Raw genomic sequence first — 14,681 nt, forward strand, 5'->3', positions numbered from 1 at the left:
AACAGGTCCACTTGGGTTTGCAGTTGTTGCATGTCAGACATAGCTGGGGTGGACATGGCATCACCTGACTGGTATGCGACTGCACCGATGGAGGATGTGTCTGGGTAGCGACTTTGATGATCTCGTCAGCTATGTTGGCGAGTTTCTCGACATTAACCAAATCATTGTTCGAAACCAGGATGCACTGAGAAGTTGGAAAAACAGCTGCTGGAGTATAATATCCTCGACAGATTATTCTCACACAACAGTTATTGCAGCCTTCAGAGAAGTTGAGAAGGATTACAGTAACCCAGCTTCTCTGAAATAAAAAATTGATGATAGCGCCTTTGCTTTGAAGAGGATGTGCGGCGGACGAGCTCTGTCTTAAGGGAGTCGTAAGTCTGTTCCATGGGTGGTTCGGTGAGAAGGACCCACAATTATTGGGCTATCTCCAGTTGAATATAAGCCACAACATACATTAATTTTGTACCCTGTGCCATGATTCCTTAGGTTCGAAACAGGCCTCAACTTGAGCAAACCAGATGGTAGGGGTTTCAGGGCAAAATGAAAGTAGTTTCAGGGTAACAATTGTGATGGAAGGCCTGACAAATGGACTATCAATCAACATGATGGAATGTGCAATGGGTCACCAATTATATAGGTGAAGTTGTGGTTAGTACGTAACCAGTACAAACATTTACTCACACTAGTTTTTTGCCTTTTGTGCAAAAGGTCACTTCGATGGTTTGGCAACAGTATCGCCTGCCTAAGTGAAAGCTTATCTTGAAGGAGTCCAAATACTGAATGTCGTTGGAGTTGATGACCAGGGTTCCAAGTTGCCGTTGGTATTGATTAATAATGATCCAATGTGGTGCTGCCATGCTGGTGTCAGTGAATACCGGTCCCAGATGGTGCTGGTGAAAGTTCCTGGACATCGGTGTCGCAATTCACTCCGCAAGAAAAATAGGAATTCCCTCGCTCCGTGAATCCTTGGCATGCTGAAGAAGCACCAGTGCACAAATGTAGGATTAAAGAATGCTCAAAATAGGCTGCCATGGTAACTTGGAGAAATCAATTGTTAACTTTACATAACCAACCAACAGATGTCTAGCAAGCGATGGAGAGAAATAGCGAGAACAAGTGTCGATAGGATCTCCTACCGATTGGCTAATCATGGTCATGTGAGCTCATTGGTGAGAAATGAATAACTACATCCATGGGTGTGTGTGATAACAAATAACGAGTTACTCCAAATCTTTCAGAAGCATTAACGTTATGTATCGAACTTTACATATCTAATTGGATTACACCACTGTTTCTTTACTCCCCAACATGAAAAATGTCTTCCAATCACCTTTTCTAGGAACCCTCCAGGTACGTAAAGTGCAGCACTAACCTATCCCTTTTTTGTTTCAGAATATTGCCAACGCAGAGTTTGCGTTGCCCTCCCCCGCTCGCACTCTCATTGCTGCAGATTTTGACAACGACCAGAGTTTGGAGATTTTCTTCAACAATATGGCGTACAAAGGAAGATCTTCAAATCGCGTCTTCAGGTATTATGCTTTACAAATGTGTAGCAGACATCCTATTAGTGATTTGATCATTATTATTCAGGAACATTATTTATTTCACTTTGTATGATTGTACTTTGCAAATTTGCTTTCATTACTCCCGCGAGGGAGTAATGCAGTCACTCGTGTCCGTGTGTGTGTGTGTTCGTGTGTTTGTGAACAAGATATCTGGAAAAGTTCTGAACGGATTTGGATGAAAGTTGGTGGGATGATTGCCCTTGGGATAAGGAAGAATTGATTAGTTTTTGGTGAAGCTCAGGATATTATTCCCGATCCAGGAATTTTTTGAAGGATTTTTTTTACCATTGGAAGATAGGGCTCATTTTTTTTTCAACATTATCTTCTATATATTCTATATTTAACATTGTGATATGAAAATAGTTTTCGTATTTGTTGTAAATGTAGTTTAAACTCGTGGTTATGCGTTAGAGTGGTGTATTTTTTAGCAGCGTCATCCTCAATGTTCATTTTTTTTTCTAATAAAGACATATTCTGTCATTTTAAAACCACCAAAGTGTGTATTAGGTTTCCCCGGTTCATAAAATGTATTGGTTGATACGTATAATGCTTTAAAACTGTTTTGTTTTTTTTGTTTTTTGTTTGCCCCCCTCAGAAGAGATATCAACATTTAGCTCAGCGCATGTCATTCGCAGTGTCAGTATTTGATGAACTTATAAAAACTTAGTTCCAGATTTGTCAATGGCTGAGGTATATTAACAAACGAATAAAACAGATTTGGCAAAATTCCAACTTTTTTTTAAAAGATCGCATATTCACCCAGGGTTGTGAGAGGCTGAAGAAGGAGAAACCTCGCATGGGCTTCCCAGACCAAATAAATAATTCTGGTTCTGGTTCTGCGATTTTCAGGTTTATTACCCCCGCCAGGGAGTAACGCATTCGATCGTGTCCGTCTGTGTGTGTGTGTGTTTGTGTGTTTGTGAACAAGATATCTGGAAAAGTTCTGAACGGATTTGGATGAAAGCTGGTGGGATGATTGCCCTTGGGATAAGGAAGAATTGATTAGTTTTTGGTGAAGCTCAGGATATTATTCCGGATCCAGGAAAAAAATTTGGGAAAGATTTTTTCTGTTTTACTGCATTAAAGCTTTTATTCTTATTCTTAAGTGATGCTTTTCTCCTCCAATTCCGAGATATATCAAAATAAATTCTCTGACAGTTATGGCTTACTTTCTTTTTCATTTATTGTTTTGGGGAGAGGGGATGTTAAACAAAACGTATTATTCCAACTAAACCCACGGCGGGGGGATGCGCTCTACTGAGTGGCGTTCTACTTACCTCCGCCACCAAAGGTTTTCACCTCTGTCTGTATGTATGTTTGTGTGCAGGATATCTCAAAAAGTTGTTGACGGATTCGGATGAAATTTGGTGGACAGGTTGGGTGTGTGACAAGGCCGAATTGATTCTATTTTGGTGAAGATCTGAAGACGGAATTTTTTGCAATTTTTAAGTGATTCTTCACCATTGAGATTGGGCCAAAACGATATGTAGTATGGTTTTTCAAAAAGTTGTGAACGAGTTATGACCAAACTTAGTGGATGAGTTTGTTAGGTGACAAGAGCAAGCCGATTCGATTTTGGTTCAGCGCGTGATGGAGGTACGCGCTCTACCGAGTGGTCCTTCTAGTTTTACATTTTTTCGTTTTTTTTTTTCTTGAAGGGATCTTCTTGAATTTTTCTTATATATTTTTTCTTGAAGACTTCTCCTCCCATTGTGATTTTAATCTGCATATTTAATCCACCAACATCAATAGCATTATGAATTTTTTTATTTTTTTGCGAATTTTAGTGATAGATAAACCTTCTTTTTTGCGTACATGATTGAGGCTTATTGAAGAACTAGAGAAGAATGGAATGTAACATAATGGAAAGAGAGAAACACCACCACCAGTGTGGAAGTGAGAGTGAGATTAAGGAGAGGGAAAGACACATGGGGGTAAACAAGCTGCACACAAGCTGAATGAAACACAGCAAGAAGAGGAAGGGGTAGGTGGGGACGAAACAGGAAAAGAATAAACCAACTGACAACTAACAAACAAAAATGGGTGAGGACGAGGGGAAAATGGGAATGCTTGGGAATGGGGTTTTTGGGGTAGAAGACATCATTAGTGTGGACCTAAGGTAGTGGAGAAAGGCCATCCTGAAGCCCTGGAGGGAAGAATGGAACAGAATAAATTGGGGAAGTTGGTTCCACAGGTGAGAGAAAAGAGGATGAATTGAGTGGAGGTGAACAGTGAGCCTGCATTTTGGGATATAACTTTTACCTGTGAGGTGTATGATCACCATAACCCAACTATATCCTCAACAGAGAAATGGATTCGAGTTCAAATCCAATCCATGTGCTGCCGTGATGTCTTCATTTAGGCGAAGAGTGCTTTATATTTAAATCACAATCAACAACTCTCCTGCCACTTAAGCTCCAGCAATGTTGCAACCAGTAGTGGGAGGCATGTTTTATGGCTGCCAGTTTCACTTTTGTATCAAGCTAACTAATCGATCAAACTAATCAAACTAACATCAGACATCCCTGATATGTATCCTGAAGAGTCACTGTGCTGGTGATGGTGATGGCTGACCCACTGGCTTCAAAATCACTCTTCTTGTTGATGCTCAGGCTGCAGTGCCCGCTGGAAAACAAAAGGACATCTATAAAAGAGGACATCCATCAGTATACCTCAGTTGGTATTTTACTCGTAATTGATATACCTAGAGTGGAATAAATCCCCAAATGGTTTTCAGTTTAACTAAAAAAAACCCCAGTGAAGTGCCAGTTTGTGGGTGATACATCTTGGGGCGTACGATCCTTCAAATGAGGAACTCAAGCTCGCTGTGCCATCTTCCTTTTGGACGTTGGCATGAAAAATCTCCATTTCGTCAATTTCATCAATTTAAAAATGGAGAAATGAAACTCCATTTCTCAAACAAACACATGGAAGTTTATTGCTTAGTTCGCACGTTGTCAGAAATATTCAGTTGAACTGGTTATACAATCGCTATAAACAAACCTATGTATGGGGACACTGCAGGGATGCTTTGAGGCACAGGATGTATTGGGACATCCACCTCGAGCACTTATTCTATTCCTCAATGATGTTCTGTCCCATCACATTGCCATTTTATATCACTGGACGAGGATAGGTAATTAAGAGGATGTCCTTACGCAACCCAGTTTCCCCAATGCATCTTATGCACTTGGTGCCAGTATTCCGATATAAACACACGATATCTTTGGGAAGTAAAGATTTCTGTGATCACTGATAATTCCTCAACATTAAGTGTTTGTTTTTTAGAGTGACTCACAAAGCTGGTGGGCATATGCATATTGAAAAGCTGAATGCCGGGGACGCCGAAGAACCTGAAGGCACAGGCACTGGTGAGTTGTGTCTGACTGAAATAATGTCGAAGTTCAGCTCAGCAATGAATTTTACCCTCAATATGATCTGATCTGTGCCATGACTTTAAACATCATAAAGGCAATTTTAAAATGCCATTTTATTTAAATTTAAATTTTAAATAAAAAAATTATACAATTTTAATTAATTAATTAATTAAAATAAAAGTAAAAAAATTTAAAATATGTAAATTTTTAAATTTAAAAATAAATTCAAAAAATAAAATAAAAATTGCAAAAAAGGCAATAAAGGCAATTGTAACATAACAAGTACAAAAAGTTTTAATTAAAACAAAAGCCGCGTCGATGTTACACAATGCCTAGATGCAGCTGTGCCTATAACGTCGATGTTATAGGCACAGGACATTCCTATTGATTCGATTACTTAATGTTATTTTTGTGCAAAGTGAAAATATATCTCGGCAATTTCCCGTGTGTGGCGACGAATTTTTAATATATCGGCATTTTCCCGTCTGTTATTTCAGGCGGTGTATGACTGACCATGCCGCGATTTAAAAAAAATATATCTCGGCAATTTCCCATGTGTGGCGACACGTGAACGAATCTATGCTTCTCTCTCCACATTATTGTGACGACGTATAAATTAAATATTTCATCGTGACGATTGTCATCAAATGGACGAATTTTTAATATATCTCGGCATTTTCCCGTCTGTTATTTTGGGCGGTGTATGACTGACCATGCCGCGATTTAAACAAAATATATATATCTCGGAATTTTCCATGTCTGTTATTTCGGGCGGTGTATGACTGACCATGCCGCGATTTAAAATATATATATCTCAATGGACTTGAAGTTACAGGCCTTTGAGAATTCATTTCGTTCTATAAAGGGCAACTTTCATCGGATTTTCTTCCCGTTTTTTTTCAACCGAGTCTAAAACTATGTTAGCGACTGTGAAAAATGAAATGATATATCGAATTTGATTTGAAATAAAACTGTGTGAGAGAGGAAGACACCACGGGCCTACAAAACAGGCCTCAAAGCTATGCGAGTTAATAAAATGGTGGATATTTGTTTATATGAAGCCTCTTCCACAATGGGTGGAGCTATGGTTCCCAGAATGGGTGGAGCTTTGAGGTTTTGTCTTCTCTGCAAGAACAAGAAGAACAAGAAGAACAAGAAGAACAACAACAACAACAACAGCAGAGGGCACTCTATGACCAGCGTCTGCGACACGGCTAAAAAATGTTGGAGTGTACCAAAATACACATTGGGGCACAGTGGGGCCTTATCTCCCCTCTATGGGCAAATGGACACATCTTCTCTGGTACAAGACTGGTTCGGACAATTATACATTCGAAATTTGACCGGCGCAAACTCATCTTCTCTTCGTCGAAAGACACTGCACCTGATCTTTAATGTCCACCTGCAATCACTGATACCATATGGGTCCCCGGTGACCTATTTATTATAGCTCCAACAATTTGTGTGCAATAAGGTTATTTAATAATCCTGGCATAAACTATCACTGCAAGTCGATTATTCAACATTTATGCAGGCACTGCCCTCATCACATAAAATCATTAGGAAATAAAGTGTAAAGTGTGACAGAGAGGTATTAATTAATCATTTATGCCAATACCATATTCCTGCTCTCAGAAAACACCCCAATTAGTTATTGTGAGATCTCACAGACATCTAATGGGAATTTCATTAGAAATGTTTTTTTAAGTATTGTCACCACACATGTGAACGGTCTTTCTTGATCAGGTTTCCTAATACATTTTTATCATCACTAATCAATTTTCATATTCATGTTGAGGTACGCAATGACCGGATGTCTTGTTCTAGCCTTTTTGAGTCCACTACAGGACCAAGACCTAACTTCAAAATACCACCCACAATTCACAAAAATATGGATAACCCAAGACGGGCTACGTAACACCAGTTAAAGAATTGAATATACGAGAAAAAGCAACTTTGATCCTGATGTGCAATGATTTGCATATGTTCACCCTCTCTTTTTCCCACCCATGGAATGGCCCTCCTCTGTCTGTACAATCACATCCCTCCTTTACTGCTTCAAGGTTGTGGCTCACCTCCATATCACAGTGACTCCCATTTCCATTACATATCCTTTTTTTTATTCTCCTACTGCCCCTTTTATTGTAGGTCATGTATGTATGTCCATTGATTTTTCTGCTTGTTTTATTCTGTCTATTCTGCCCTATTCTGTATGTATGTTTTATTCTGCATGATAAACAAGACCAAAAGTCTAACAGCGGCGTAGCCGGGCTTGTAAAATATTATAAACAACAAACACACATTATTAGCTTTTCAAACAGTCGCTAATGCTGCTTATAACATTAAACAAAGAAATTTGGAGGAATCTCCACATCCATGAGATAAGTTTTACTTATAGAACTGAGCGAAGATCTACTGTAATCTATATACCCCACAAGGGTTGGAGGTGTGCTCATTCATCAAGCAGCTAGCTAGCGCTTGCCAAGCCAGCCGTTCCTTAACGGTTTTGAATGGAGTGCTTGCTCGAATGCTTACACCACTGGGCGATCTCTCCACAAGAAACTTGGTAAATGAACACACCCAATGTTCTTGAGACCCGATCATAGAGAGACTGTAATCTATTTACCCCAAAGAGGAATGACCTTTCCTGCTGCTCTCGAAGTGTGTGGGTGTTTATGCCATAATGACATCATATATGTAATGACGTAGCATGAGGGCCGGACACAAAACTTCCGCTACTTTAATATATATAAGATATATATTTAACCTCTAGTAACGTTGCATTCACTACAAAGGGATTAGTGTTACGATTAGATTTACTATAATAATAATGTTATGTTATTCTTACGAAAATTATATTATTTTTTTTTAAACCGAGGTGAATTCCTCACTTCAGCTTTTACACCACTTCAATCCATCAACTTTCCATTCACGACATTGGGATTAAAGTGTTATGGTTATATTTACTTTAATATTATTATTACTACGAAAACGATACTCCTGAAACGATACCACTGTATTAAGAAACCTGGATTTAATTTGTCCGAAGTGGAAGGTGCCTAAGGCCTAAGTCATAACTGTAGCCCATAAAGTCATAACGCCTAAGGCCTATACGTACCATATTGTTGGAAGAGACGTAACGCCGATGCTTTCGATATTTGATGGTCATTTTAACAATCGGTTTGTTTGTGTTTCACACTGAATGAAAAATGTAAAGGTAGAGCATGGCGATTGTGCTATATGACAGGTTCGACGATATGTTTGGCATTAACGGCATATAAATCAAAATGGCAGAGTTTGGAGAGTCAGCAGCTGCACCGCCGTAATGACATCAGACGTAATCACATCACCCTGTCATGTGACCAGATTCTCAGCTCTGATTGGTATACGTTTAAGGGGACATACATACATTCATACATACATACATACAAAAATACAGACGGACAAACACTGTTCTAGACGGCTCTGCCCGATGGGCTTGGCCCTACCCTTCTCTGCTATTGTTTTACTCCTCCCTGAGCCTTGACTTTGTAGACATGTTAAAAAAAGAAAACTTTCTCCAGCTTCCATTATTCAGACAATTATTGTCTTCCATAATATGGACTTATTTTTCTAAAAGCCGAAAGCTGTTGAAAGCAACATTTACCAAAGAAACTTTACCCCTCTGACCAATAAATCAAGAGGAAGTCTCACTCGCATACCCAGCGATGATGAAGTTAACTTTGTCCAACGTAGACAGAGCAGAAACAACTCCTTAGGTTCTCAACAATATGTCTCGTTGGCTAAGTATGAGTTTATTTTTTCGTCTTAGCAAAGTAATATTAAAAGTGTAAAGCTACTGTATGCATGACAGTTGTATCAAAACTGGCATAGTTTGAATACTCCATCATACCGCTTGGTTCGTTTATTATCTATGATCCATATCTATGATATCTATGATCTATGCCCCATTGATCAAAATACACATTTCAATCCAACCACATTCTCTACTAAACCACCTCACCTTCCTCCCTCACCATGTTGAGGCAATGTTCTTGGATCTAGTTTTTCTGACTGTATTACAAGCAAAGTTGTAAGCTTTTTGACTGACACCACATGGGTGGATCCACTATTTTATAATTGGGTTGTGGGATGGGGCAAGGCTGAATTAGTGCAACCACTTCCCCACATTCAAATAATTCAAACTATGCCCTTTCTCATTAAATACCTTGCTAAGAATACAAACTTGAAATGTTACAGTTTTGAAGTTAATTGTTAAACGCAGCGAACAAGAACGGACTATATTTAAAATGAAATTAGCGGTGAGGTAGGAATAATTCCTCACTGAAACAATGAAATAAAACGACATTTATATTCACATGTGCAATGCTGTGCAAAAGTGTTGGATATTTTTCAATTTTCTACTCTGATGCATTAGAAAATTAAAACATTTTGTTCAATGCAAATACACATTTATGAAAAAGAAAATCTTATTCATATAACCAAATTTATACACAACCGTACCTTGCTATAAACGAATAGCGAGCATGTCCACCCTTTTCTTTCAAAACCGTTAAAATGATTCTCGGGACACTTTCAAATAATTGTTATAAATTCTTGTTCAATGGTGTTGCACACTTCTTCCCAGACGTTTCGAAGATTATGTAAGTTGATGGAATTCTTTTTTTTTACCTTTTCATGGAATCCAAATAGTCCCATACAGCTTCAATTATATTGAGACCTGGGCTTTGAGGGAGCCATTCCATGCATTGAAGGATTTCAGAATCCTCTTTCTTTTGCAAATAAGTTTTCATTATTCCAGATGAGTGTTTTGGATCGTTATCCTGCCGGAAGATGAAGCTTCGACCAATGAGTCTTGCACCACTGGCACCACTTTATGAGTCTCAATGAGCCTCAATGAGTCTTGCACCACTTTATATGCTGGTTCATTAAAATTTGTTTGTTCGTTGCTGTCATCAATATACCATCACTATCAGCAATTTTTCAATACCAATTGATGATATCCACTTCCAAACTTGAAGTGAACTTCCTCCATGCTTAATATTGTTCGCTTCAAGTAAGAATGCTTACAAGTTTCAGTTTTTCATTGCCTCACATACTGTCTTCAATTCTATCCAAATAACTAAAACTTTGACTCATCTTTCCAAACCACATTTGACCATTGTTCCATATCCTAATGTTTGTTGTTGTGCATGTTTTAGACTAGGCAGCGGTTTTCTTTTTTTCTTTTTTTTTCTTTTTTTGTATACAAGATCGACGCTCATGCAAGAGCTATCTATCATCAATCACTAAAAAAAAAAAAAACCGACACGCAAAACATACAATAAAGGTAGCGGGAGACAAGATGGAGCGAGAGAGGGAAGCACATAAGTACAACAGCAGAGAATAGGGACAACGGAAGATCTGTGGGAGGGAGAGGGCTTGGGGGGAGGAGGCATGGGAAGGGGGGGGGGGGGGGGGGTGGGAAAGGTATAAAACATATGGACTTTGCTAGAACTTCCAGGAAAGAAAGAAGTCGAGATTTAAGGGATTTGGTGAGCAAGTCCAAAGCAACCTTTTAAAGAAGAAGAAAAATGTGTTATAATGCATGACAGAATACAGCACTTCAGGGGAAAGTTTAAACATTTTAAAACTAAACCGTGAAAACTATCTGGGGAAATGGGGGTGAAACACGTGGTCGAAGAACTAACGAACGAACAAGAACAAAGAAGGGTTTGTTTGTTTTTGAGTTGAGATTTTAAACAAGGAAGTATGGGGTGAAACTACTGGGAAAAACTGAGAGAACGAAAGTAAATGGACCACAAACGACCCCTGAGAGAAAACAAAGCCCCAAGGCAGGAAACTTAAAATACCAGGCCTCAAAAACGTGGCACAAAATAACCGACGATTTTTATACAGGTATGCACGATTTACACCGAGATCTTCCTAGAGACCGTAGGTACACACACCGTGAAATAAAAATACAGTTTTGACAAAAATACAAACGGGAACAATTACTTAACTTTGATAGCGTGGAGAGCGTGGAGAGTGTGGAGATTCTTACAGCAACACATCCTTTAAATCCTGATTTCAAAAGTGACCTTCGTACTGTTGATGGATGGACAACGACACATGAGCCTTCTGCCAGTACTGTTGTCAATTCGACGCTCTTCTTCTTTCCATTCCTTAAGGATATTATCCTCAAATATTGCTCATCCTTGTTTAGACAGCTTTTTGGGTCTCCCAGTCCCGGGTTTGTCAATTGCAGATGATGTTTCTCTGTAATTGTTGATTGTTCTTCGGAGAACACACCTTGAATATTTAGTGTTGCGAGATGTTTCACTAAACGTTTTTCCTTCTTAATGCAGAAACAATTTTATGGTGATCTTCTACTGCAATTTTAGCAATTTTGTTTTGATCTGTATTCTGCAGAATGGAAAGTAGATTTTTAGCTCCAGGGATGTGCAGAAAGCAACACCTGATTTTAATGATGAGGAAAACCTGACCATGAGTCTTCAATTAGATTTGATTGGTAAATGTGATGGATTTGCTTCTACAACACTAAACATTAAATGCTCATGCATTGATTTTTGAAGATTCTGGTCAATGTGAATTAAAGATTGTTAAATGACAACCTTGATTTATTCTCATCAAAACTAAAAAGTATTAATAACACTCAACGTTTTTATAATAATAGAAACACCAGTGGAGGCTTAGAGTAAAATTAAGGCTCATAACATCCATGTATTGCAACTCGTGAACACGTTTAAGACTTTTGCTCAACAGTGTAAGTAAAACAGTACATGATACATGCTGTGGCTTCCATTTTCTCACAGGACTGCCAAGCTTACAAGTTGCCTTTTCGCTTGGCTTACAGTAGTCTTTTGTCTGCAAAATTGATTTAAACGTTTCCAAATTCGCGATCATTACGCACTCCGCGTATAGATGATATGGATGATAGTCCGTGGTAATGGCCTGTATAGATCCATTCCTTTTCAATTTTGGGGTTTTTCTCCATCTCTTCTTGTGGGAAAGGGGGCTCTTCCTCTCTCTCTCCGTCTTCCTAGCATTTTTTGATCAACTGGATGCGGCATTACGTAATCAAGGGCCCATGCAGTAGATGGCTGATTCTCAATTTTTTGAGAATTTGATTTTTTTGAAATTTTGAGAATAAGATTCTCAATCTTTGATTAACTCAATTTTTTGTGATCATCTATAATCGCACAAGCTCTGCGGCTTAAAGTGCAGTTCATTTGCCTCTTGAAATCCGATTCCATCAGGTGTATTACAAAGATGACGTAAGAAATCTCGGCTTGCTTAGAAGTATATCGGTCCTGTGCACGTTGCTGTAAGCATCTATTTTACTGATATAGTTTTTTTTAACCTCCCTTTTTTCATCAAAATCCCTCAGCTCAGTTGATGCAGTTTTTTGCCGATTGCACAGTGCATCCAGAGCCTCGATTTTATTGCTGTTGAGTGTCTTCCCACCGGCCTGTATCCAGGGGGGGTCATCACTGACCTGGATGGAGATGGAATGCTGGAGCTCCTACTGTCCCATGGGGAATCTGCAGCTCAGCCATTAAGCCTTTTCACAGCCACGCAGGTCAGCCTCTCAGCATTCCATGTTCGACGTGAATTTGAGGCCTGGAAGATAACATTATTGATGACGATGAAAGGCATACCATTGCTTGCTGTTCCCAATTTTTTTTTGTCTGCCAATGTAAGTTTTCTTTCATCGAGATTGCAACACATATCTCCGCTGTCCTTCATGTGACAATCAGGAATTAATGCATCGTGTGGACATGCATTGGTGCCTCATCTATCATGTCCCTAAAGCTATTTACGGTCCCCAAGAGTAGGACTAACACATAAATAAGATTATAAAGCATATAATAATGCAAAACGAGCATAATAAGCTTTCAAAAATCTAATTTGAATCCAAAATGAAGAACCTTTGTTCACAAGAAAACTTTTGATGACGAAGGAAGAAGCCATTGAAGTATTTAACTCGTAAAATGTATCATATCAACATATTACTTTCCCTAATTTATATTGATTATTATTATTAATCCCCTACTCGTTTCACGAGAGGAGACGGCAGGTTTTCTCTCCATCTGTCTGTCCATCACACCTATGGTTTTCCAGACTTTTTCCCATACCCCTTAATATATTCAACTGAAACTTGGAACATGGCTTTATTATAAGTTACACAAGTTTAAGTTCCGGGTCATTTTTCGCCAATTTTTCATGGAGTTATGCCCTTTACATGTTAGATATGGATCAGTTTTCCAGACTTTTCCCCCTTAACCTTTAACATATTGAACTGAAACTTGGTACATGGCTTTATTACCTCGCCACCAAAGGTGGATGGAGGTTATGTTTTCACCCGTGTCTGTCTGACTCTGTTACTTGACAAAAAGAATTTTTTTTGACAAGTATGTTGATCACTCCGGTTTGTGTGTTTGTGTGTTTGTTTGTTACTTGGCAAAAAAACAACAACATTTTTTGCATGTTTGTTGATCACTCTGGTTTGTGTGTTTGTGTGTTTGTCTGTTCGCTCACTTATACTTGCCTACAAGTCACAACTTTAAACCGATCTTCACGAAACTTCACCAAATGGTAGAGTTGGTAGTCCAACAGAATCTTATTTATTTTTGTGGTCAAAAGGTCAACATAGGCCAAAGGTCAACCCCTTTTTTCAAACTTCTAAAATCTCAATTTTCATCCAATTGACTTGAAATTTGAATAGGATTTTCATATCGGCGAACTGAATTCAATCACCAACTATTTTTGAGGTCAACATAGATAACAAGGTCAACATAGGCCAAAGGTCAAACCACTTTTCTTCAAAATTCTAAAATCCTCAATTTTCATCCGATTGACTTGAAATTTGAATAGGATTTTCATATCAGTTGACTGAATTCAACCACCAACTATTTTTGAGATCAACATAGGTCACAAGGTCAACCACCTTTTTCAAATCCCAAAAATCCTCAATTTTCATCTGATTAACTTGAAATTTGAATGGGATTTACATAACAGCGAACTGAATTCAACCACCAACTATTTTGCAGATCAACATAGGCCAAAAGGTCAACATAGGCCAAAGGTCAACAACCATTTCAAATTTCTAAAATCCTCAATTTTCATCGGATTGACTTGGAATATGAATGGGATTTTCATATCAGCAAACTGAATTCAACCACCAACTATTTTTGAGATCAACATAGGCCAAAAGGTCAACATAGGCCAAAGGTTAACCACTTTTTTGTATTTCTAAAATCCTCAATTTTCATCTGATTGACTTGAAATCTGAATAGAATTTGCATATCAGCTTACTGAAACCAACCACTAACTCTTTTTGAGGTCAACATAGGCCAAATTTCTGAAATTTTCAATTTTCATCAGATTAACTTAAAATTTGAAGACGATTTGCATATCTAGTCACTGAAATCAACCCTGAAACCTGAAATAGGCCAAATTTCTGAAATTTTCAATTTTCATCAGATTAACTTAAAATTTGAAGACGATTTGCATATCTAGTCACTGAAATCAACCCCAAACTATTTTTGAGATCAACATGGGCCAAAAGGTCAACATAGGCCAGATTTCTAAAATCCTCAATTTTCATCCGATTGACTTGAAATTTGAATAGGATTTTCATATTAGCTAACTGAATTCAATCACCAACTATTTTTGAGGTCAAGGTAGGCCAAGTTTCTAAAATTGTAAATTTTCATCCGATTCACTTCATTTG

At 38.3% G+C, this 14,681-nt stretch overlaps 1 protein-coding gene across 1 annotated transcript in view; it reads left to right on the forward strand.

Annotated features, from left to right (window-relative positions):
- Positions 1 to 14,681, forward strand: part of LOC137433879 (cartilage acidic protein 1) — a 354,284-nt gene that overhangs the window by 306,582 nt on the left and 33,021 nt on the right. Inside the window, exons 8-10 of the mRNA XM_068126319.2 lie at positions 1,396 to 1,532; positions 4,857 to 4,939; positions 12,427 to 12,527. Coding sequence (XP_067982420.2) covers positions 1,396 to 1,532; positions 4,857 to 4,939; positions 12,427 to 12,527 — 321 coding nt within the window. The remainder of the gene's footprint in view (positions 1 to 1,395; positions 1,533 to 4,856; positions 4,940 to 12,426; positions 12,528 to 14,681) is intronic.

This window comes from Myxine glutinosa, chromosome 10 (assembly GCF_964187855.1).
Source record: "Myxine glutinosa chromosome 10, kmMyxGlut1.1, whole genome shotgun sequence".
Lineage (NCBI taxonomy): Eukaryota > Metazoa > Chordata > Myxini > Myxiniformes > Myxinidae > Myxine > Myxine glutinosa.